Source organism: Diceros bicornis, chromosome 9 (genome assembly GCF_020826845.1).
Source record: "Diceros bicornis minor isolate mBicDic1 chromosome 9, mDicBic1.mat.cur, whole genome shotgun sequence".
Classification (NCBI taxonomy): Eukaryota; Metazoa; Chordata; class Mammalia; order Perissodactyla; family Rhinocerotidae; genus Diceros; species Diceros bicornis.
The window spans coordinates 17803206-17828261 of record NC_080748.1 but is presented as its reverse complement, the minus strand read 5'-3'; the positions used below and the strand labels follow the sequence as shown (position 1 = coordinate 17828261).

The following is a 25056-nucleotide window of genomic DNA, read 5'->3' as shown; positions in this document are numbered from 1 at the left end:
CCTTGTCTGGAGTACTTCTGGATTTAAGATACATCCAGACAACAAAGACAAATACTGAATTCCTTAAAAGGGAAATCTGAATTGCATGCAAAATTCATCAGAAATAAAAATATTAAATATGAAAATCTGTAAAATTTGCTCATAATTCCATCTTGTAGGAGATAAAACTTATGAATAAAGAGCTTATCTAACTTCTTGCATAAAATAACTGGTAGATTATTAACTCACAATCTGATGTTAGATAATCATAATTTATTTAAACACAAAAAAATTGAAGAGTTTTCCTTTTACATAGTAGACTTTATTGGTCAGATCTCCGTAAAATAGAGAAAACTGACAATTATCCATTTTAGCATTCACAGGTCAAACAGCTCAATGGAATATAAAAAATTGGAGTCTGTCACATTTTAAAAAGTAGGAACTACATGTTTTTATTCCTCAAGAATGAGTTTCAAATATGGTTAGCCCCTTATGTACAACTTCTCTCAAAGCGTTTTTTTGTTGTTGTTAGATTATTCATCTATGTCTAGAGTAGGACTTACCTAAGCTTCTTTTCCATTTACTTCAGGTCACACCATCTTCTTGTGCATTAAAAACTCAGTCAAATTTGTGTACAAATTGAAACTTTAACTACATGAAGTGTTTTTTAAAAATGGTTTAAATAGTCACTAAACATAACCATAGTTCTCACATCCATTGCTACTCTTATAATGTAATTGTAATAGAAGCTGTGATAAAAATTAGGTGACTACCGTACCATGTCATTTCCTAGAAGTGGTACAGAAATTAATCATAGATGCAATATTTTAAATAGATTACAAGATACTGGCAGAGTTAGTAAGACTAAAACCGAAAATTCAGAATGTTAGTGTCAAGAAACATAATATTTTTACATCAGTAATCTTTAATGAGCATTTGACTTATAGAATCCAGTTCATAGATTTACTCTTATCTATTTGAAATTTTCTATATAACAACAGAACAGCACCATTTTTTTTCAGGAGTAATATATATTTGCTATATCAATTTTGAATATTCTTATATTTAAATAATAGAATTTAAACTCAAAGTAGTATTTCACCAATTATGAGCAAAAGAGATAATATAAAACTGTCACTTTTTGTCTTGGAAAAATGATGTGTCAGTTCTGATTTCAATAATAGAAAAAAACCTAAAGTATTACTTATATTAACATTGCTATCAAAAGTAAGGAATAAAAATTATAGAAACCTACACGGTTAAATATTTTTGAAAGCTTTACAATATAATTTTAATTGTTTTAGAGTTTTATAATAAAAATATAACCCCGAAGATTCTGGCTAGAATTAGAACAAATGTCAACCAAATGCTTTATCTACAAGTGAAGTTCTTATGCATACTCTTGTCATTATTTACTCAAAAAGATGGGAGAAATAAGGTCATGTTACTTCATTGTTTTAGCTAATCAGAAATTCAGATAAGGATTTGGTTACAGAAGAGATGTAGTAAATTACAGGGCATAATTGATGATATTATGGTTTGAATTTGGAGAAACAAAAAGAGTATATGACCTGACAAATTTCCAACCATGTCCAAAACTAAATAACCATGAATCAATCAACTTTTTGCTCATCTTGGACTACAAACAGCCTTTATAACTTCATCAAAAGTGTAAGCATATCAACTGACAATCCTAATATACCATTCCTTTCTTCTTCTTCTTTTTTTAAAGAATACTTCTGATGTACAGAAAGGCATAGAGGTATAGATCAAGAGTCAGCAATTTTTTTCTGTAAGAGTCAGACAGTAAATATTTTAGGCTTTGCGGGCTATATGGTCTCTGTTGCAGTCAATCAACTCGGCCATTGCAGCACAAAAGCAATTTTTTTTTTTAATAATTTTATTTATTTATTTATTTTTCACCCAAAGCCCCAGTAGATAGTTGTATGTCATAGTTGCACATCCTTCTAGTTGCTGTGTGTGGGACGCAGCCTCAGCATGGCCGGAGAAGCGGTGCGTCGGTGCGCGCCCAGGCTTCCGAACCCGGGCCGCCAGCAGCGAAGCACGAGCACTTAACCGCTAAGCCATGGGGCCGGCCCAGCACAAAAGCAATTTAGATGACACATAAAAGAAGGGTGTATCAGGGTTCCAATAAAACTATTTACAAAAACAGGTGGCAGCCCTATTTGGCTAGTTCATTGACCCTTGATATAGACAATAATGTAATGGTAATCAACACTCAATATAAGAAATAAAAAGTATAGACTTGAAGTACTTGTGTAACCCTCTCTGATTCCATTTCCCTAGAAGCAGCAACTACCGTAAATTAATCATTTCTATTGAAATTTTTATAATATATGAATGAATCTCTAAGAAAGATATAGTATCCTCACCCCGGTGTTAAGCTTCTTTTGGTCAATATTATTTTTGTGAAATTGCACTGTACTACTCCATAGTATTACACTGTATAACCATACCATTTATTTGTCCACTCTTCTGTTAATATACATTTAGGTTGTTTCCAATTTGTCATTGGCAAAAACATTACTGTTATAAACATTTTATATGTACATCTGCTTGTATACATATGCAAAAATTACTTCATGGTATATACGTAAGAATGAAATTGCTGAGTCAATGTACCTTTAAAAATTCCACTTTAAAGATAGTCCAAAATTGTATTTAAAGTGTTTATATCAATTTATACTCCCACTAGAAGAGTCTACACCCTTCTCAATACATGGATTTTAAAAATATATTTTGTACTAATAAATATATATTTTGTATCAACTGCATACAAATATACATTTTGTACCTTTTACCTGATAACAAATGAGGATGAACTTTTTTTTTTACATGTTTATTGGCCATCTGCATTTTCCTCATCTGCAAATTAATGGTTTTATGTTTTACTGTTGTTCTATGGAATTGTAGTTTTTTTAATTGATTGGTAGTTTTTTGTGTAACCTGGATATCAACCTTTGTCAATTATCAGTGTTAGAAATATATCTTTCCAGTCTGTGGCGAACTTTTCATTTTTATTAAAATTGTGATAAAATACAAATAACATAAAAATGTCAATTTTAACCATTTTTAAGTGTTAAGCATATTCACAGCATTGTGAATTTTTTCATCTGGCAAAACTAAAATTCTATACCCATTAAACAACTCCCCATTTCTCCCTCATCCCAGCCCCTGGCAACTACCATTCTACTCTCTGTTTCCATAAATTTGACTATTCCAGATACCTCATATGAGGGGAATCCTTTTTGTGACTTGCTTATTTCACTTAGCATACTATCCTCAAGGGTACATCCATGTTATAGCATGTGTCAGAATTTTCTTCCTTTTTAAAACTGAATAATATACCATTGTACAAATATACCACATTTTGTTTATCCACTCCTCTATAGATGGACACTTGGGTTGCTTCCACTCCTTGACTATTTTGAATAATGCTGCTATGAACATGAGTGTACAAATACATCTTTTGGATCTTGCTTTCAATTCGTTTAGATATATACCCTGAAGTGGAATTGCTGATTCATGTGATAATTCTATTTTTAATTTTTTGAGGAACCGCCATAGTGTTTTCCATACTGGCTATACAATTTTAGGTTCCCACCAAGAGTGCACACGTTTTCCAATTTCTCCACATCCTCACCAAGATGTCATTTTTTGTTTTTCTGATAGTAGCCATCCCAATGATTTGAGGTGATATCTTATGGCTTTGATATGCCCATTTTTAAATTGAGTTATTTGTGTCTTTCTTGTTGATTTGTAGGAGTTCTTCGTGTATTCTCAATACTAATCCCTCAACAGATATAACGGTTTGTAAATATTTTCTCCCTTTCTGTAGGCTGCCTTTTCATTCTGTTGATCATATCCTTTGATGCACAAAAGTTTTTAATTTTGATGAAGTCCAATTTATCTATTTTTACTTTTGTTCCCTATGCTTTTGGTATCACATCCAAGAAATCAGTCAAATCCAAAGTCAGGGAGCTTTTCCCTCATGCTTTTTAAAGAGTTTTCAAGTTTTAAGTTTTACATTCAAGTCTTTGATCCATTTTGAGTCAATGTTTGTACATGGTGTAAGGCTAAAGGTTCAACTTCATTCTTTTGCATGTGGACATCTAGTTTTTACAACACGATTCGTTGACAAGACTGTCCTTTCTCCATTGGATGGTCTTGGCCATGTCAAAAATCATTTGATCATATATGCAAGGGTTTATTTCCAGGCTAGAGATTCTATTCCATTGGTCTATTTATCTGTGCTTATGCCAGTCCTACAGTGTTTTATTACTGTAGCTTTGTAATAAGTTTTGAAATCAGAAAGTATGACACCATCAATTTTGTTCTTCTTTCTCAAGACTGCTTTGGCTACTTGGGGTTCCTTGAGACGTACATGAATTGTAGTATGGATTTTGCTATTTTTGCAATAAACCCCATTGGGATTTTGATAGGGATTGCACTAAATCTGTAGATCGCTTGGGTAGTATTGACATCTTAACAATATTAACTCTTACAAACCATTAACATGGAATATCTTTCCAATTATTTGTGTTGTCTTTCATTTCTCTCACAAATGTTTTGTAGTTTTGAGAGTACAAGTCTTTTACCTCCTTGGTTAAGTTTATTCCTAAATACTTTATTATTTTTGATGCAATTGTAAATGGAATGTTTTCTTGATTTCCTTTTTGGATTTTTCAGTGTTAGTGTATAGAAATGCAGCTGATTTTATAGGTGTTGATTTTGTATTCTGCAACATTGCTGAATTCATTTATTAGTTCTAACAGGTATTTTGTCATAGGCAAACAGAGAGAATTTTACTTTTTCCTTTCTAATTTGGATGCCTTTTATTTCTTTTTCTTACATAATTACTCTGACTAGGACTTCCAGTACTATGTTGACTAGAAGTGGTAAAAGTGGGCATCCTTGTCTTATTCCTGATCTTAGAGGAAAAGCGTTCAAATTTTCACCAATGAGTATGGTGTTAGCTGTGGAGTTTTGATTTATGGGCTTTATTATCTTGAGGTAGTTTCCTTCTGTTTCCAGTTTAAGTATCTTTATTATAAAAGGGTGTTGAACTTTGTCAAATGCTTTTTCTGCATCAATTGAGATGATAATGTGGTTCTTTCTCTTCATGCTATTAATGTGGTATCTTGCATTGATCACTTTTCATGTGTTTAAACATCCTTGCATTCCAGGAATCAATCCCTCTTGGTCATGTGTATAATCCTTTTAATATGCTGCTGAATTCAGTTTGCTGGTATATTGTTGAGGATTTTTGCATCAATGTTCATAAAGGATTTTGGTCTGTATATTCTTTTAGTGTCTTGGTCTGGTTTTGTTTGGTATCAGGGAAATACTGGCCTCATATAAGGAGTTTGGAAGTACTCACTTCTCTTCCATTTTTTAGAAGACTTTAGAAGACTTTGGTGTTAATTCTTCTTTGGAAGATTGTACCAGTGACTAAGCTTTGCTTTGCTGGGAGATTTTTGATTACTGATTCAATCTCCTTACTCATTTTGGGTCTGTTCTGATTTTCTATTTTTCATGATTGAGTATGGGTAAGTTGTGTGTTTCTAGGAATTTATCCATTTCATCTAGGTTATCCAATTTGTTGGACTACAATTGTTCATAGTATTCACTTATAATCGTTTTTATTTCTGTAACATAGAATGTAATGTCCCCTCTTTTATTTCTGATTTTAGTTATTTGAATCATCACTCTTTTGTTCTTGGTTAATCTAGCTAAAGGTTTGCCATAAAATTTTACTAATCTTTACAAAGAACCAATTCTTGGTTTTGTTGATTTTCTATTCTCTATTTTGTTTACCTCTGCTCTAATCTTTATCATTTCCTTTCTTCTGTCAGCTTTGGGTTTAGTTTGTTCTTCTTTTTCTAGTTCCTTAAAGTGTAAAGTTAGGTTATTGATTTGAGTATGTAAACTGTTACACCTATAAATTTCCCTCTTAGTACTGCTTTTGCCAGATCCCATACTTTTGGTACGTTGAGTTTCACTTTACATTTGTCTCAGGATCTTTCTAATTTTCCTTGTGATTTCTTCTTTAACCTAATGGTTATTTAGAATGTGCTTTCAATTTTCATGTATTTGTGGATTTTCCAATTTTCCTTTTGCTATTGATTTCTAGTTTCATTCCATTATCAACAGAAAAGATACTTTGCATGATTTCAATCATTTTAAATGTATTAAGACTTGTTTTGTGTTCTAACCTTTAGTCCATCCTGGAAAATGCTCCATGTGCACTTGAGAAAAATATGTATTCTGTTGTTAGGCGGAGGGTTCTGTATATGTTTGTTAGGTCCAATTCATGTATAGTGTTGTTCAAGTCATTTATTTTCTTACTAACCTTCTGTCTTGTGGTTTTATCCACTGCTGAAGGTGAGGTATTGACGTCACCTGTTATTATCATAGATCCATTTATCTCCCATTTCAAGTCTGTCAATTTCTGCTCTATTTAGGAACTCTGATGTTTGATGCATATAAATTTGCAACTGTTATTTTTCTGAGTGAATTGATGGTTTTACCCTTACACATTGTCCTTGTCTCTTATAACAGTTTTTGACTTAAAGTCTATTTTGTCTTATATCAGTATAGCCACTCCTGCTTTGTTTTGGTTAGTATTTGCATGGAATATCTTTTTTTCACCCTTTCACCTTATAGCTATGTGTGTATTTAGATTTAAAGTGAGTCTCTTGTAAACAGTATACAGTTGGATTCTGATTCTTTTTTCTGTAATCCATTAGCCAATCTATGTCTTTTTATTGGAGCATTTAATACATTAACATTTTAAGTAATTACTGATAGGGAAGAACTTACTATAGCCATCTTATGAATTGTTTTCTGTATGTCTTAGAGTCTTTTTGTCCCTCACTTCTTCTCTTACTACTTTCTTTTGTGTTTAGCTGATTATTTTAAGTGATGTACTTTGACTCACTTCTTATTTTCTTTTGTGTAAATTTTATAGATATTTTCTTTGTAGTTATCATGAGGATTACATAAAATATCTTAAAATTTATAACAATCTATTTTAAACTAAACAACTTAACTTCAATTACATACAAAAACTCCACTCATTTACATCTCTGCCACTTTCATGACTTACGTTACTGTTGTCACAAATGAATCTTTATATGTAATAAATTTAGCATAAATTTATAGTTATTTTTATGCTTTTGTCTTTTAAATCCTATAACAGAATTGAAACTGGACATCTCTGCCACTTTCATGACTTACGTTACTGTTGTCACAAATGAATCTTTATATGTAATAAATTTAGCATAAATTTATAGTTATTTTTATGCTTTTGTCTTTTAAATCTTATAACAGAATTGAAACTGGAGTTGTGAACCAAAATTACAATAACAGGTTTTAAATTTGTCCATATATTTAACTTTACTGGAGAACTTTATATTTTCATTTATTTTCAAGCTACTGTCTAGCATCCTTTCATTTTAGCTAGAAGGACTCTCTTTACCATTTCTTCTAGATTAGGTCTAGTGATAATGAACTCCCTCAGCTTTTGTTTTTCTCAGAAATTTTTAATTTCTCCTCCGTTTTTAAAGGACAATTGTGTTGGATATAGTATTTTTGGTTGATAGTTTTTTTCTTCAAATATATCATCCCACTGCTTTCTGGTATGCGAGGTTCCCACTGAAAAATCTGCTAACAGTCTTATAGAAGCTCCTTTATATGTGACAAGTCACTTTTCCCTTACTGCTTTCAAGATTCTTCTTTGTCTTTGTCTTTCCACACTTAGATTATGATGTATCTTGATGTGTGTCTATCTGGATTTACACTATTTGAAGATTTAGCTTCTTGAAATTGTATGTCTCTTCCTTAGTCAATTCTGTGAGTTTTTGTCCATTATTTCTTCAAATATGGTCTCTGCCCCTTTCTTCTCCTTCTAGGATGCCCATAAAGCCTATTTGGTCTGCCTGATGATGTGCCATACGTTCCTTAGGCTCTAGTCATTTTTCTGCATTCTTTTCACTCCTCTAACTTAATAATTTCACACAACCTGACTTCAAAGTCACTGATTCTTCTGCCTTATCAAGTCTGCTCTTGAACCCCTCTAGCAAATTTTTCAATTGCTATTGTATTTATTCAGTTATTGTATTTTTCAACTCCAGAATGTTTGGTTTTGTTTGGTTCTTTTTTATCATTTCTATCTCTGTTGATACTCTTCTTTTGTTCATAAAACATTTTTATGATTTTGTTCAGTTGTCAGCCTGTGTTTTCTTTTAGCTTATTAAGCATATTAAAGACAGTTTCCAAAAAATTATTTGTTAAATAAGTTAGAGGTATGCATTTCTTTATGGTCAGTTTCTGGAGATTTATTTTGTTCTTTTGAATGAGCCATGTTTCCCTGCTCTTTATATGACTTGTGAAATTTCTATGAAATTTGGGCATTTGAAAAAAAGTCACCTCTCCCAGTCTTTGTGGACTGCCTTCATGTAGGGGAAGACTTTCACTAAACAGCCTGGCTTAAAGGGTCAGGGTCCTCTCAAAGCTTTCCTGGGAGAAAGCTGGGCCTGTGCATGTGCTTTTATTATTGCTTCCTATATATTCCACTGCTTTCAAATGCCTTAATTTCCCTTAGAGTCTCAATTTTGCTTCTCCTCAGAAAGCTTGCATTTCTTTTATATTACTCTGCCCATAATCTCTTGCCCCCAATTGCCCACAGGTTTGCAGACCTGCTATACTCTAACATGCCATGGTGCCCACCACTGCTTTCAGTGGCTTTTACTTAGTATCCAAACTATGCCACCCCTCTCTTCAGTGCTTTGAAACAGACAAGACACAAATCAGTCCCTTGAGGAGCCAACAGACAATTTAAAATGTTGCTAGGAAGTTCTACTCTTTTCAATCCATTCCAAGGAGGAACGAGGAATTCACTGAGGTCCTCCTGACCATGCATGCTGCTACCGCAGTGAGGAGGAGATGGACATGTGCAAACAAAATGCCATGAAGTTTTCAACCATTTTGAGTATCTCCCTAGTTGCTGAAGTTTCCTGTTTCCTAGAGTTTTAATAAAGCTACTTTGGTAAATGTATTGTTTAGTCAGTGTTTCTGTGGGAGATCAAAGGCCTGGAGCTTCCAAGTTCACCATCTTGCTGATGTCACTCCTCATCTTTTTACTTTTTAATGCTGTCTTTTGATAAACTAAAACATTGTTTTTAACTTTATGAGGTCATATTAGTTTATAATATTGTGAAATTTCAGGTGAACATTATTATTTATCCATCACCATATATATGTAGCCCCTTTATCCCTTTTGCCTACACTCCAACCCCCTTGCCCTCTGGTAACCAATCTTTTCCCTTTGTCCATGTGTTTCTCTATCATCCACATATGAATGAAATCAGGTGGTATTTGTCTTTATCTGGCTGGATTATTTCACTAAACATCATAACCTGAAGGTTCATCCATGTTGTTGCAAATGGGATGATTTTGTCTTTTTTAATGGCTGAGTAGCCACTCATCTTCTTCATCCATTCATCAGCTAGTGGGCACTTGGGCTGCAAACATGTCTTAGTTATTGTGAATAATGCTGCAAAGAACACAGCAGTGCATAAGACTCTTTGAGTAGTTGATTTCAAGTTCTTGGGACAAATACCCATTAGTGGGATATCTGGGTCATATGATATCTCTCTTTTTAATTTTTTGAGAAGTCTCCATACTGTTTTCCATACTGGATGCACCAGTTTGCAGTGTATGACGGTTCCCTTTTCTCTACATACTCTGCAACATTTGTGTCTCTTTGCCTTGGTAATTATAGCCATTCTAACAGGTGTAAAGTGATATCTCTTTGTAGTTTTGATTTGCATTTCCCTAATAATTAGTGATGTTGAACATCTTTTCATGCGCCTCTTGGCCATCTGTGCATCTTCTTTGGAAAAATGTCTGTTCATATCCTCTGCCCATTTTTTGATAGGGTTGGTTTTTTTGTTGTTGAGTTGTATGAGTTCTTTACATATTTTGGAGATTAACCCCGTGTTAGATATATGATTTGCAAATATCTCCTCCCAGTTGGTGGGTTATCTTTTCATTTTGTTCCTGGTTTCCTTTGCTTTGCAGAAGCTCTTTAGTCTGACGTAGTCCCATTTCTTTATTTTTTCTTTTCTTTCCCTTGCCTGACTAGATATGGTATTTGAAAAGATGCTGCTAAGACTGATGTCAAAGAGTGTACTGCCTATATTTTCCTTTAGGAGTTTTATGTTTTCACATCTTACCTTAACATCTTTAATCCATTTTGAGTTAATTTTTGTGTATGGTGTAACATAACGGTCTACTTTCATTCTTTTGCACGTGGCTGTCCAGTTTTCAAACACCATTTATTTAAGACACTTTCCTTCCTCCATTGTATCTTCTTGGCTCCTCTGTCAAAGATTAGCTGTACGTAGATGTGTGGTTTTATTTCTGGGTTTTCAATTCTGTTCCCTTGATCTCTGTGTTGGTTTTTGTACCAGTACCATGCTGTTTTGATTACGATAGCTTTGTAGTATATTTTGAAGTCAGGGATTGTGATGCTTCCAGCTTTGTTCTTTTTTCTCAGGATTGCTTTAGCTATTCGGGGTCTTTTGTTGTTCCATATGAATTTTAGGATTCTTTGTTCTATTTCTGCGAAAAATGTCATTGGGATTCTGATTGGGATTGCATTGAATCTGTAGATTGCTTTAGGTAATATGGATATCTTACCTATGTTTATTCTTCCAATCCACATGCATGGAATATCTTTCCATTTCTTTATGTCATCTATTTCTTCCAATAATGTCTTATAGTTTTCAGTGTATTGGTCTTTCACCTCCTTGTTTAAATTTATTCCTAGATATTTTATTCTTTTTGTTGCCATTGTAAATGCGATTGTATTCTTGAGTTCTCTTTCTTTAGTTCATTCTTAGTGTATAGAAATGCAACTGATTTTTGTAAGTTGATTTTGTACCCTGCAACTTTGCTGTAGTTCATGATTATTTCTAATAGTTTTCTGATGGATTCTTTAGGGTTTTCTATATATACAATCACGTCATCTGCAAACAGCAAGAGTTTCACTTCTTCCTTACCAATTTGGATACCTTTTCTTTCTTTCCTTGCCTAATTGCTTGGGTGAAAACCCCCAGTACTATGTTGAATAAGAGTGGGGAGAGTGGGCACCCTTGTCTTGTTCCTGTTTCAGAGGGATGGCTTTTAGTTTTTCAGTTGAGTATGATGTTGGCTGTGGGTTTGTCATATATGGCGTTTATTATGCTGCGGTACTTTCCTTCTATACTCATTTTATCGAGAGTTGTTATCTTAAATGAATGTTGGAGCTTGTCAAATGCTTTCTCTGCATCTATTGTGATGATCATGTGACTTTTATTCCTCATTTTGTTAATATGGTGTATCACACTGAGTGATTTGTGGATGTTGAACCATCCCTGTGTCCCTGGTATAAATCCCACTTGATCATGGTTTACGATCCTTTTAATGTATTGCTGTGTCTGGTTTGTCAATATTTTGTGAAGGATTTTTGCATCAATGTTCATCAGCAATATTGGACTATAATTTTCCTTCTTTGTGTTGTCCTTGTCTGGCTTTGGGATCAGGGTGCTATTGGCCTCGTAGAATGAGTTAGGAAGTGTTCTGTCTTCTTCAATTTTTTGGAATAGTTTGAGAAGTATAGGTATTAAATCTTCTTTGAATGTTTGGTAGAATTCTCCAGAGACACCATCTGGTCCTAGTGATTGGTTTGTTCAGATTCTCTATTTCTTCTTGATTCAGTTTTGGGAGGCTGTATGAGTCTAAGAATTTATCCATATATTCTAGATTGTCTAATTTGTGGGCATATAGTTTTTCATAGTATTCTTTTACAATCCTTTGTATTTCTGTGGTATCCATTGTAATTTCTCCTCTTTGATTTCTAATTTTATTTATTTGAGCCTTCTCTCTTTTTTTTTTTTTAGTGAGTCTCGCTAAGGGTTTATCAATTTTGTTTATCTTCTCAAAGAACCATCTCTTCATTTCATTAATCCTTTCTACGGTTGTTTTTGGTTTCTATTTCATTAATTTCCGCTCTAATTTTTATTATATCCCTCCTTCTGCTGACATTGGGCTTTGTTTGTTCCTCTTTTTCCAGTTCTCTTAGGTGTGTTTAAGATTACTTATTTGAGATTTTTCTTGTTTGTTAACGCGGGCCTGTATTGCTATGAATTTCTCTCTTAGGACAGCCTTTGCTGCATCCCCAACGAATTGGTATGATTTATTTTCATTTGTCTCCAGATATTTTTTTATTTCTCTTTCAATTTCTTCATCGATCCATTGGCTGCTTAGTAGCATGTTATTTAGTCTTCACATATTTGTAATTTTCCCAGCTTTTTTCTTGTAGTTGCTTTCTAGTTTCTTAGTGTTATAGTTGGAATAGATGCTTGATATGATTTCAATCTTCTTACATTTATTGAGGCTTGCCTTGTTTCCCAACATATGGTCTATCTTTGATAATGTTCCATGTGCACTTGAGAAGAATTCTGCTGTTTTTGGATGGAGTGTTCTATATATATCTACTAAGTCCATCTGGTGGAGTTTTTTGTTTAATTCTATTACTTCCTTGTTGACTTTCTGTCTGGATGATTTATCCATTGATGTAAGTGGGGTGTTTAAGTCCCCTACTACTATTGTGTTGCTGTTAATTTCTCCCTTTAGGTCTACCAATAGTTGCTTTAAGTAATTTGTGGCTCCTGTATTAGGTGCATATATATTCATAAGTGTTATGTCCTCTTGGTGGAATGTCCCTTTTATTATTATATACTGTTCCTCTTTATCTCTCATTGCCTTTTTTATCTTTAAGTCTACTTTGTCTGATATAAGTGTGGCAACATCTGCTTTCTTTTGTGTGTCACTTGCTTGGAATATCGTCTTCCATCCCCTTACTCTGAGCCTGTGTTTACCTTTAGAGCTGAGATGTCTTTCCTGGAGGCAGCATATTGTTGGGTTTTCTTTTTTAATCCATCCAGCCACTCTGTATTTTTATCGGACAATTCAATCCATTTAGATTTAGAGTTATTATTGATATATGAGGCTTTAATACTGCCATTTTATCTCTTGTTTTCCGGTTGTTCTGTATTTCCCTTGTTTCTCTTCCTGTGTATTTCTGACTGCCAATTCAGTTTGGTGATTTTCTATGATAGTTTCTCTTTATTTATTATTTGTGTCTCTGTTCTGACTTTTTGTTTAGTGGCTACCTACAAGATAAGAGATCTCATAGTTGAGATAGGCCATTTTCTGATAGTCTCTTATCTCCTTAGCCTAAGGAAGTTCCATCACTTTCCTCTTCCCCATCTAAGTTACTGTTGTCACGATTTATTCTCTTTTGTGTTGTGAGTTTGTGATTAAAATGAAGTTATTTTTGATGCTTTCCTTCCCTTTATATTTAATGTTATAATTAAGTGTTTGCTAATCTAGTCTGATAGAGAGCTGCAATTTCCTGATTCTGTCTGTCTATTTATCTCCTTGCTCAAGGTTTTGTAAACCTTTGTTTTTTTCAGGTATGAGGGCCTTCTTGATCATTTCTTGTAGGGAGGGTCTTATGGCAATGAACTCCCTCGGCTTTTGTGTATCTGGAAAAGTTTTTATTTCTCCATTGCATCTGAAGGATAGTTTCACTGGATAGAGTATTCTTGGCTGAAAGTTTCTTTCTTTCAGTATTTTGAATATATCATTCCACTCTCTCCTAGCCTTTAAAGTTTCTGCTGAGAAATCCACTGAAAGCCTGATAGGTGTTCCTTTGTAGGTTATTTTCTTCTGCCTTGCTGCCCTTAATATTTTTTCTTTGTCATTGACTTTTGCCAGTTTTATTAATATATGCCTTGGAGAAGGTCTTTTTAAATTGACATAATTAGGAGTTCTATTGGCTTCATTTACATGTAATTCCAGCTTCTTCCCCAGGCTTGGGGAAGTTCTCAGGTATTATATCTTTGAACAAGCTCTCTGCTTCTTTCTCCCTCACTTCTCTCTCTGCAACACATATAACCCTTATGTTGCATTCCTAATTGAGTCGCATATTTCTTGGAGAATTTCTTCATTTCTTTTTAGTCTTAGTTCTCTCTCCTCCTCCACCTGAAACATTTCTATATTTCTGTCCTCTAAATTACTAATTCTGTCCTCCATAATGTCAGCTCTGTTTTTTAAGGATTCTAGATTGTTTTTTATATTATTCATTGTGTTCTTCATCTCCAGCATTTCTGTATGGTTTTTTTTAGAGTTTCAATTTCTTTTGTGAAGAATTCCCTCTGCTCATTAATTTTATTCCTGAGTTCACTGATCTGTCTTTCCGAGTTTTCTTGTAACTTGTTGAGTTTCTTTACGACACCTATCTTGAATTCTCTGTGATTTAGATTGTAAATTTCTATGACTTCAGGATTGGTTTCTGGACACTTGTTATTTTCCTTCTGGTCTGGAGTGTTAATGAATTTCTTCAAGAGCTTTGATGCAGTGGACGTTTGGTGGTGCACAGCAGTCTTATCTGGTCATCGATTCCACCTGTCACCAGTGAGTGGGGGCAGGAGCTATGTTTTCTGAGCATGCCGCATCTGCTGGCAGTTTTGCCCAACCATTGTAAGCTGTGCCAACAGGGACCATCTACATTTGCCTGCTGGCCACTGTTGCTTCACACATGTAGGTGCAGGTGCTCTGGCATGGATCCCCTGCCCTGGCCAACTGGTAAAGCTGGTGCACCAGGCAGGATGGAGGAGAGAGGGCACATTCTCTGTATTCACTGGTAGCCCACCTGGGCTGCTCAGCTTGGTGGTGGCACCCTCACGGTGACTGAGCCGCCTAGGTGTGGAGTGTTCCCACAGGCTGGGAAGCAACTTTGAGAGCAAAAGCATTCCTGTGGAGGGCTGCCTCTTCCCCTGTAGCCTCTCAGAGACATGGACCAGCTGCTGCATGAGGTCCCGTGTCCTAGATCGCTGCTGGGTAGGAAGAGGAGATTCGCCTACCTCCTTCCACTGCTTCCTGGGGGATCCAGTACCCCCACGTTCAGATGTATGGCTGTGTGGATCTCTCAGATGTCTATTGTGTTTTGTGGGTGCCCTCTGTTGGTTGATGAATGTCCTTTTCCTTGTATGTAGGGGAACAGCTCACTCCGCCATGAGGCTGATGTCACTCCAAAACTAATTTTAATATCATCAAACTTATCAATCTCTACATTTTATGCTTTTGTGTCTAGTTAAAGAAATATTTCCTGTCTTTGGGAATACAGATATTTTCCTATATTTTCTTCTTCTATAACATTTGAAGTTCTGCTTTTTCAACCATCTTAGTAGTGACTTTTATGTATTTAGTAAAAAACGGATTAAACTTCTTTTTTTTTAATTAACAAAAGAATATCCAATGGATCTAACTGCTTTTATTGCATTGTTCATCTTTCTGCAATGGCAGATCTGTCATATAATGTTACTATATATGTGTGGGATCTGGTTCTGGATATTTATTCCACCATAGTTATCTATCTTTTGGCCACCAACACACTGTTTTAATTACAAAGGCTTGTTCACTTTCAAAATTATCTCAGTTATTTTCAACACTTCATTCAACTATAGAAATTTAAGAGCTAGTTTGCCAAATTTCATGAAAATAATTTGAGATTTTTTGCAATCAAATCTTTATTGAAATTGATAGATTATCATAGATTGAAATGACTTGTGATATTGTCTTCCTACCATGAATATGATATAGTTCATCATTACTTATGTCTTTAACATCATTAAAATTTTTATAACTTTCTCCATTGTGGACATTAAAAAGACTCCTGTAAAATATAACACGGATAAGTAAAATGCATACAACATATGTTAATAAATTATTTTAGAGCGAACAGCCTTATAACCACTATATAGCTGAAGAAAGTAACCCAGGAGGCCTCCATGTGTTCTGTCCTAAACCACAACCTTCTTCTTACTTGTGAAAAACCATTATCCTGACTTTTATGATAATCACTTTTCTTTTCTTTAAAATTTATCATCTAAATGATACATTTATATCTATAAACAACTTAATTTTACTGTTCTATTTGAGATTTTTTAAAGCTCTTTTAAGCTACAGTTTCTCCTTCTATCTCTTTTATCCCCATATAATTTATTTTGAAGAAACCAAGTCATTTGTACTGCAAAATTTCCACGAGTGTTAATTTTGATGATGGACTTCACATGGAAAAGTTGAACATGTTAGATACATATGCTTAATCAGATTCAGCTTTATTTTAATTAATTCATTCATTCATTTGGTCAGTCAGTCACTCTTGATGGGTGATGGTGTTTTCCCCATCTGGTTGTCTAGTTGTCTCTCTTTCTGTGATGTTAGCAGCAATTGATGCTATGATTATTAATTCCTGAGGGGATGCTAAATGGTAGTCATCTAACTCAAAAACCCCTCCATCACTTATCAGATATATTTATGTTTCTATCAGAGAAAACTTCCCTTATTAATAATTTGATAACACTAATGATATAATTTACAAAGGAATGATAGGATAACTCTTTCCCTTTATTTATCAGTTTTCAAAATAATGAGTTGGTTCCCTATTATTCTCTAAATTCGAGCAAATCACTCTAAAAATCATTCTTATGACTTATGGATTTAAACATATTCATGTGTTTTAATGAATTGCTATTATTATACTTACTAATGCTCAAAATGCCTCATTTTTGGTCAATAAGAGTGTCTTAAAGTTAGCTGCCAGGTCTTCTTGACAGTCTTTGATATCTTCCTTGGTTTTTGGTATCACCAAATGTTGCAGGCAAATCATAAACATTTCCTGCCTTAGCCTTGAAATCATCTCTTTCTCCAAGAAGCTCTGGTTTCTTTCAGTTGCAAATGTTATTTCAAGACTACAATCTGGACTCTGGATTTGCTCACTGCTACTGACTTGGTCACTGTGTACGCAAAACAGTAGACAGGGCCAAAGTATATATGTGAATGTGTGCGTGTGTGTGCATAATAATTTCACATTTATAATGTCCAATTCAAATTCAGAACTAAATGCTTTCTCTTAAACTCTTCAATTTTATATCTGGATCTCCTTTCTTCAACAAGAAACCTGATTTTCAAGCACATGGGATAAAATAATTAAAATATTAATAATTACTAATTGGTTTTATCCAACATTATGCAACAGTTTCATAAAAAAAGCAATAATGCCACTGTAAATATAATTACTGTCCCCCTACTTTTTTCAGTTTTCAAAGCATATAGCCATTATATTCTATACACTCTCCCATATAACTACCATTTAGTTAGTTCTCCAAATACATCTATATTTGATGGTCATCATGAGTCCTTTTGTTGACATCTCTCTACTCAGTTTGGTTGCCTGATACTTGTTTTGCAGCAGATTCCTCAGGAAAGGTTTGTAGAAATAATATTCCCTGAATTCTTGCATGTTAACAATTTATTGGCAGTCTCTATACATGGAAATCAGTTTGGCTGATATTTTCATTCCTTGAGTATCTTAAACATCTTACTCCATTTTCTTCTGGTAGAAAATATGCCTGTCAAAAAGTATGATGACAGGGCCGGCTCCGTGGCTTAGCGGTTAAGTGCGCGCGCTCTGATGCTGGCGGCCCGGGTTCGGATCCCAGGCACGCCCCAAGGCACCACTTCTCCGACCAACCCGAGGCCGAGTCCCACGTACAGCAACTAGAAGGATGTGAACCTGTGACATACAACTATCTACTGGGGCTTTGGGGGGAAAAAAATGAATAAATAAAATCTTTAAAAAAAAAAAAAAAAGTATGATGACAATCTGATTCTCTTTCACTTATAAGTTAATTTGTATTTTTATCTAGATGCCTGAAATGTTTTTTTTCTTTTTCTTTTTCTTTAAAGTCCATTAATTTTACTAGAATATATCTTAATGTTGGTTGTCTGGGTATTTTCTCAGATATGCAGTGTGCCTTTAATATTTTTAAAAATCTCTCTCTTTTTTTTTTTTTTTTTTAATTTTGTTTTTTTTTTTTTGTGAGGAGATCAGCCCTGAGCTAACATCCGCCAATCCTCCTCTTTTTTTTTGCTGAGGAAGACGGCCCTGGGCTAACATCGGTGCCCATCTTCCTCCACTTTATATGGGACGCCGCCACAGCATGGCTTACCAAGCAGTGCGTCGGTGCGCGCCCGGGATCCGAACCAGCGAACCCCGGGCCGCCGCAGCGGAGCGCACGCACTTAACCGCTTGCGCCACCGGGCCGGCCCCTCTCTCTTTTTTTAATTCTAGGAGTTTCCTTGAATTATCAATCTTATTATTTATCTGTTCTTTCTTCTGGTTTTCTTATTTGGAAACTCATATGTATGCTGGATATTCTAAATTTGTCCCTTTCACTCTCATCTTTCCTAGTCCCTTCAGTCATTTTTTTTTTTATATTTATAATTTCTCCTCTTTTTACCTTATATTTCTCTTACAATCTTATTTGTGAAATTTATTTAATTCGTTATTTCTTCTAATTTAGTCTTCATTTCTAAAATTATTTTTTCCATTTTTTCCAATTCTTTCCTAAGTTCTGTCACATTTGTGAGATTCTCTAAATTCTGATTTAAATTGTTCTTTCATATCCTGTATCATTTTCTAATGTCTTTTAGCTCATTTAAAAACTTTTCACCTTTTTTTCTGGCACAGTTCATGGTCTGAGAAGGGTTTTTCTACTCATTCTCATTTTTCTTATTGTAATATATAGGATTATAATCCTTTTTTTTTTTGGTTATTTTATGTGAAATTAGTTTGCCTGAACTTTTATTTATTTTTTATTTTTTTGCTGAGGAAGATTCACCCTGAGCTAACATCTGTGCCAGTCTTCCTTTATTTTGTATGTGGGTCGCTGCCACAGCATGGTTGCTGATGAGTGGTGCAGGTCAGCACCTGGGAACTGAACCCAGGTTGCCTAAGCGGAGTGCACTGAACTTAACCAATACGCCATGGGACTGGCCCTAGTTTGCCTGAACTTTTAGATAGCTTTTTTTTCCTCTTTCTTCAGGTTCCAGAGATCTCTCTTCTGTTTGTTTTCATGTAGTTTTCAAAAATATGACAGCCTACTTTCTGAGATCTACTAGCTCTGTTTGTCATCCCCAGTTTTACATGGACTTTCTCTTTGTCTCTCTTGCCCTTCCTTCTCTTGCTCAATTCGGATTCTATTCATAGTAGTTTCTCCTCAACGTAGGACTTTGTCCTGGAAGAGAACTCTAGTTGGTTAATTTCTTTTGGGGCCTAAATGGCTCTAGTCCCTTCCAACTTTACCACGGAGCCTGTGGACTCATCTGCTATTATAGTGTATAAAAGCCCTCCCTCTTTTAGCTGCTGTTCTCCAACTAGCCCTCTGGGTTTTCCAGTGAGTATCTGTAGACCAGATTCCTCAGATGCTCTCTTGTTTCCCACCACTTTTTCCCAGGTGTCCATTGATATCAGGTATATCTTGTAGCTATAGCTGGATTGTCCCCACTCAGTCATATTTTGGGGCTCAATGGGATACCTTGTCACCTAGTTTTGTTGTAAATGTCCATTTGTTGTTGTTGTAATTATTGTTTCACCATCTATTGTTCTGTCTGTTTTTCATGGAGGAATTCAGGAATATTTAAATTATGTTCCCATTGCCATCTATCCTAAATCTGTTGTTCTTTTTTTTGTATTATTGCAATTTTAAAATGATAACTTCTAAAATTACATTTTAATCTATAACTTTTGAATCAAAGTAAACTCATACAAGTTTTTCTAATTATGTGGCCATACTGTTACTATGAATGATCCAAGGGTGATATGGGCTTCTTGACTAGGCTCAATCCTTTTATAATAACATTTTAGTGATTCTCCCTTTTGGTGAAGATAGAAATTTCATGGTATAGTTACATACTTTAAAAAAATGCTAGTCTTGGAAACTATAAATATTCTTGAGTATTATATGATTTTAAGAAAATACTTATTAATGTCACTAAAAGTATAACAGACACTTCAGTGACGTTTCCTGCGCTGCTACCATCCCTTTCTAAGATGTTTCAACTTATATATAGCTTCTAAAAGGGGCAGCCTGTGTATTACATCCAACTTCGCCCCTCCCACCCACCTCAGTCTTAACTGATTATAACAGCGGTGGACATCTAACCCAAGGCTGAGCCATTCAGGGTCTCTCTTGATAGGTAGTGACTATAGTCAGATGATGAAAGATCTTTACATTAAAAGCATATTTGGAGTCAAAAATGGGATGCAATGCTGGACCATGTTCTGATGACTAAGAAAGTGAACCTCATCTGGAAGAGAAGTAAAAAAATTGAGTTGACACACACAAAGAGGCAAAGATAGGAGGCTATGAAGTTGCCTTGAGAGTCAAAAGGAGTGGCCTTAGTTACTGACTCTCCTCTCCCATTTCTAGGCTGCTTCAAGTCTAACTGTACTTCATTTCCTGTCCTTGGATGCTTATGAGACTTTCTGCTGTATTCTCATCATTATTAAATTTAATATTCTTGTGAATTCTCAACCAAACATAAATAATGCTCACAGAACACAAACAGTGATTTCTCAGGGCCACTCCGCGCTGTGGGGGAACAAGACAGAAGTAAGGACACTAGGCTAAGACACCTAAATGTCTTCTAATTAACTTAAGTAACTACTGCTGTTTATTACTAATGATAACTCTAGGCCCACTGTAGTTCTTAGGCCTTCTGAATAAAAATTATCAAAATCTAACTTGCTCCTGACAGTCATTATCCAATCTACAACTGGCCCTACTTCCTTAAATCCAAACTCTAAAATAAGATCCTCTCAATTCCTTCTGTAAGAGAAACCTCAGGGTTTCTCTGGAGTGCATTCTCCACTGCAGCAGGAAGCCAAATAAATATAACAATTTTGGATCAAATGTTGTTTTGTGTTCTTGGGCTGGTGGGTTTTGATACTTGCTTACATGCCTACTCTAGTTTTTATGCATTAGTTTACAAACTGAAAAGCTGGAATTTTCTAAAAGAAAGTTTACTAAGCACCAAATAACCATTGTGTTCAACAGAAACACACAAACACCAAAATCTATGTAAAAATAGCTTCTGTTAATGAATGACCTTAAAAGATGTCAACTATATTGATTACTCTAGAATCATATAATAATAAATTTAACACAGGTTGACTAACAAAAGTGATAGACAAATTAAGAAAATGAAGGGACATTATTTTAGCTTGTATTTTAAAGGACACGGACAATATAAACTACCAATGATTAATTATTTTATGAGAAAAAACTTAAATGAATATATGTGTGCATTAAGAAAATATGAATATAAAACGAATAAAGATGCAATTCAAATATACTTTTATGATTACTTGAAATTAAGAGTAATTGCCTTCTTTTTTCATAAGACATTAAAATATCTTCTGTTACCTAATCCAGCTTTGTTCCTACCATACACACACAGATGACGAAGTCAAAAGCAATGAGATTTATTCATCATAAGCACTATTTTTAAACAGAAATATTCAATAGCTAGGGTAAAGATATTTTTATCATGTAAATTTCCTGAAATCTTCACAACAGTTTGACAGTTTTTCAGAGAAGAGAAATAGTGTATCGAATTAGAGAAATAAGGGAAATGAAGGAGAGGAAAAAAGAAAGAATGATCAAGAATACATGCTCAGGAATGAGAACATGAAAGGATATGGATTTCCAAAGACTGGGGTGGAGAGCAAGAATGGACCTTGGATGAGCATAGTGGCCAACTCATGGGTGTGGATGACAGACCACTACTGGGAATTCTCACCATGGAACACAAAATTTTACCTATCTTCCCTTATTCTTAAAACTTACCTCTACCAAAAATTATCAGTAACAAAAATAATGTTCTATTCAAGTACATGGAAAAAACACTGAATATTATATTCCAGAATCTAAGTTACGCAATGTTAATATAAACAGTAAGATATTTCCTATTTACAAGAAGTAAAAAGTACTTATGTTAATATAGTATAATATAGTATAATATAGCATAAATAAAATGGCACAGGAGCACAGAAGAGAAGGCATTAATTTGGCTTAAGAACCCAAAGCAGAACTCAAAGGACGAGAATAGTTTTGGGGAAAGAAAAAAGGAAAAAGATCTGGTGCAGAAAGAAGAGTTGTACAAAAACAAGGAAATATGATAATAAGTAACTTGTTTGTATGTTTAAGGAATGTCTTCTATAGCAAGAGGATGGAGACTAGTGGAGTCTGACAAGGAAGGTTATGAAATCGTGAGGGCTACCAAACTGTGAAGTTACACAGCAGAGTTTTCTAGATTTTTGGATGGTATGCACTGGCAGAAAATTGGAGGACCATATCTTAAAAGTCTGTCAATTTTCTATTTTGCCAAGTAATGGCATTTAAAAAACAAATCTCAGGGGCTGGCCCCATGGCGTAGCCGTTAAGTGTGTGCGCTCCGCTGCTGGAGGCCCGGGCTCCAATCCCAGGCATGCACCGATGCACCATTTATCAAACCATGCTGTGGCAGCGTCCCATACAAAGTGGAGGAAGATGGGCACGGATGTTAGCTCAGGGCTGATCTTCCTCACACACACACAAAAAAAACCCTCAAAACTTAAAAATCTACCATTTGCTATCTCATCATTTTATTAAGAAAAATCATCTTACCACAAAAAAGGATATGAATAGTACATCCACATAGTTTTAAAAATATGGATATATTAAAATTCTTTGGATGCAGAAAAGTTACAAAATAAAATTGTATGCTGTCAGACGAACACAAAGTGAACTTTTAGTATATAACTTGTTCCAATGTTTCATTTTTACCACAGTCATTTTTTAAAAAATCCAAGAGGCATATTCTTAATGATCTTTCAACTCAATTCAGAATATTTAAGGCAAACTTAGGGAAGCCCAAGTAAAATAGCTCTTAATTACTCAGTTATTTCTCCTACCTTCTCTCTGCAGTGCTGGGAAGAAGTAAGAAACAGTCCAGATTTCGAGCCATAGAAAATTCTGAAAATGGGGCTACATATGTGGGGTCCTGACTGACCAACATACAGTAGTTAAAAGTTACCTGATAGTAATTCTTTAGAACTTATAATTGTCACAGACTGTCACTTAGGAACCAGTAATGTGAGTCTTATAACTTAAAATAATTATTTCTTTGCTTTGGTTGCTGGAAAACTTAGTGCTGAATTCGTATCCCAGTTTTAACAACAGTACAGGACCCATTGCTAACATTACTACATTTCTAAATTTATTGTGTTTATTTTGGCATGTCTTTGATCACTCTTTATGAATTTGTTCTGTAAATTTGTCAAATCAGTTTAGGGAAAGATATACATAAATGCAGAAAAAAATAAAAGAGTTTTTTAGGGAACGAGGAAACATTTAAGATTAATTTTTTCAATAATGTTTATTGAATTTTTTTCATATTATGAAAGTAACTCGTGCTATATAGGGTCACTGCACTGACTATTCCCTCTGCCTAGAACACTCTTCTAGTAAGCCATATGGCTCCCCTCCTTAAAGTCTTTGCTCAAATGTAGCTTTTACCATTGGCCTATTTAAAATTAATCACCCTCTTTAAAACTGCAACCTAACCCTGCCATTTTTAGAATCCCAATCCCTTGTGTTGTACTTATCCTTTCACATAGCATTTCTCATCTTCTCACATTTTATATAATTTAATTATTTATTACATTTAATGCTTATTTGTGGTCTCTCCTCGCTAGACTATAAGCTCCACACGGCAGGGATCTTTGCCTGTTATTTACTAATATATTCAAAGTACCTAAGATAGTGCTTAGCCTAGAGCAAGAACTCCATATTTTAAAAATAATGAATAGCCCACCTTGTGCCACTGTGCTAAGAGCTTTATATGCATTATGTAATTTAATCCTCACAAGAACCCTGGGAGGGAGGTGTTGTCATTGACTACATCTTACAGAAAGGAACTAAGCTACAAAATGGCTGACTAACTCACAAAGGTCATAGAGCTAAGAAAATAGTAGAACAAGGATTTAAACTCAGTTAGCTTATTAACTATCACTATCTCCCCTAACAGATTGTGTAAAAGCAGTTGAGACAATAATAGAACAGGCAGGAAAACTTCTACAGCAAACAGGAAGCGAAAAGCAAAAAATATATAAGGCTGCTAAATCCAAGGAACGGCACGTAAAGACATTATTCACTCATAGGACGTTCTGGATATTGATCACCCCTTCTGAAGCTCACGAATATTTATAAAACAAACTTCTTTTTAAAAAAAGGCTTCAGATAGCCATATTTTTCAAAGCTACTCTCCTAATACAGGTGCATAAATTAAATCTCCACAACAGTATATTTTCTTTGCCTCCTCACTCCATTTAAGCTGCTGTCGAGTAAAAGACAACAGCTTCCTCAGTTCCCAGTTAAGTATTTCTTTACATTTTCTCAGTTAAGGATTCTCATATTACAAATGTTATGTGAATAAGAAAAGTCACTTGAAGAAGCATGGCTCTTAGAGTTAGAAGGAAATTTTAGAAATCACTGCTTGGTAAACACTCTATCTTAAGGATACACAGCAGCCTTGACAGACTGGGATTTTAAGAGCCAGAGCCTGTCATTCAATATTTTGTCAAAATTCTTCAATCTGTTATTAGCATTGACTGTACAAACATATTGTTTTTAAAAAATGAATAAGGAGAAAGCCTATATGAATATCTTATTAGAATTTGTGGAAGCAATGTTTTTATATTCTTTGGCAATAAATATTCCTCTAGAAGCACAAATTATGCCACGATTAATAGATACATTATAGGAAACTAAATAATTAGAATAGAGAGAGAAATCATACCTTCTATCAATAGCTCTTGTCCATGACTGCCAAGAAGTGTACGAGACAGGAATGGGGCAAAGTCTACAAAAATTTCACGAAGAAGAGGAGCAACTTTTTCTAAAGCTCTTTCAAGTTTTGCAGTGATGCTGTTGAAATTAAGACATAAAGACTAGTAAATATAACTCAATATAAAAAGTCAAATAAACTTTACTTCTAAATTAAAATCTTTAAAAATCATAAAAGTACAATTCTAAACCACTGAGTAATAACAGCTTC

General features: G+C 34.5%; 1 protein-coding gene across 6 annotated transcripts in view; it reads right to left on the bottom strand.

Moving 5' to 3' along the window:
• The window catches only part of NBEA (neurobeachin), a 696720-nt gene that overhangs the window by 371608 nt on the left and 300056 nt on the right, over nt 1–25056 (bottom strand). For all 6 annotated transcript variants that reach the window (XM_058547999.1, XM_058548001.1, XM_058548000.1 and 3 more), the window contains one exon: nt 24799–24926. In XM_058547999.1, the coding sequence (XP_058403982.1) occupies nt 24799–24926 (128 nt within the window). The remainder of the gene's footprint in view (nt 1–24798; nt 24927–25056) is intronic.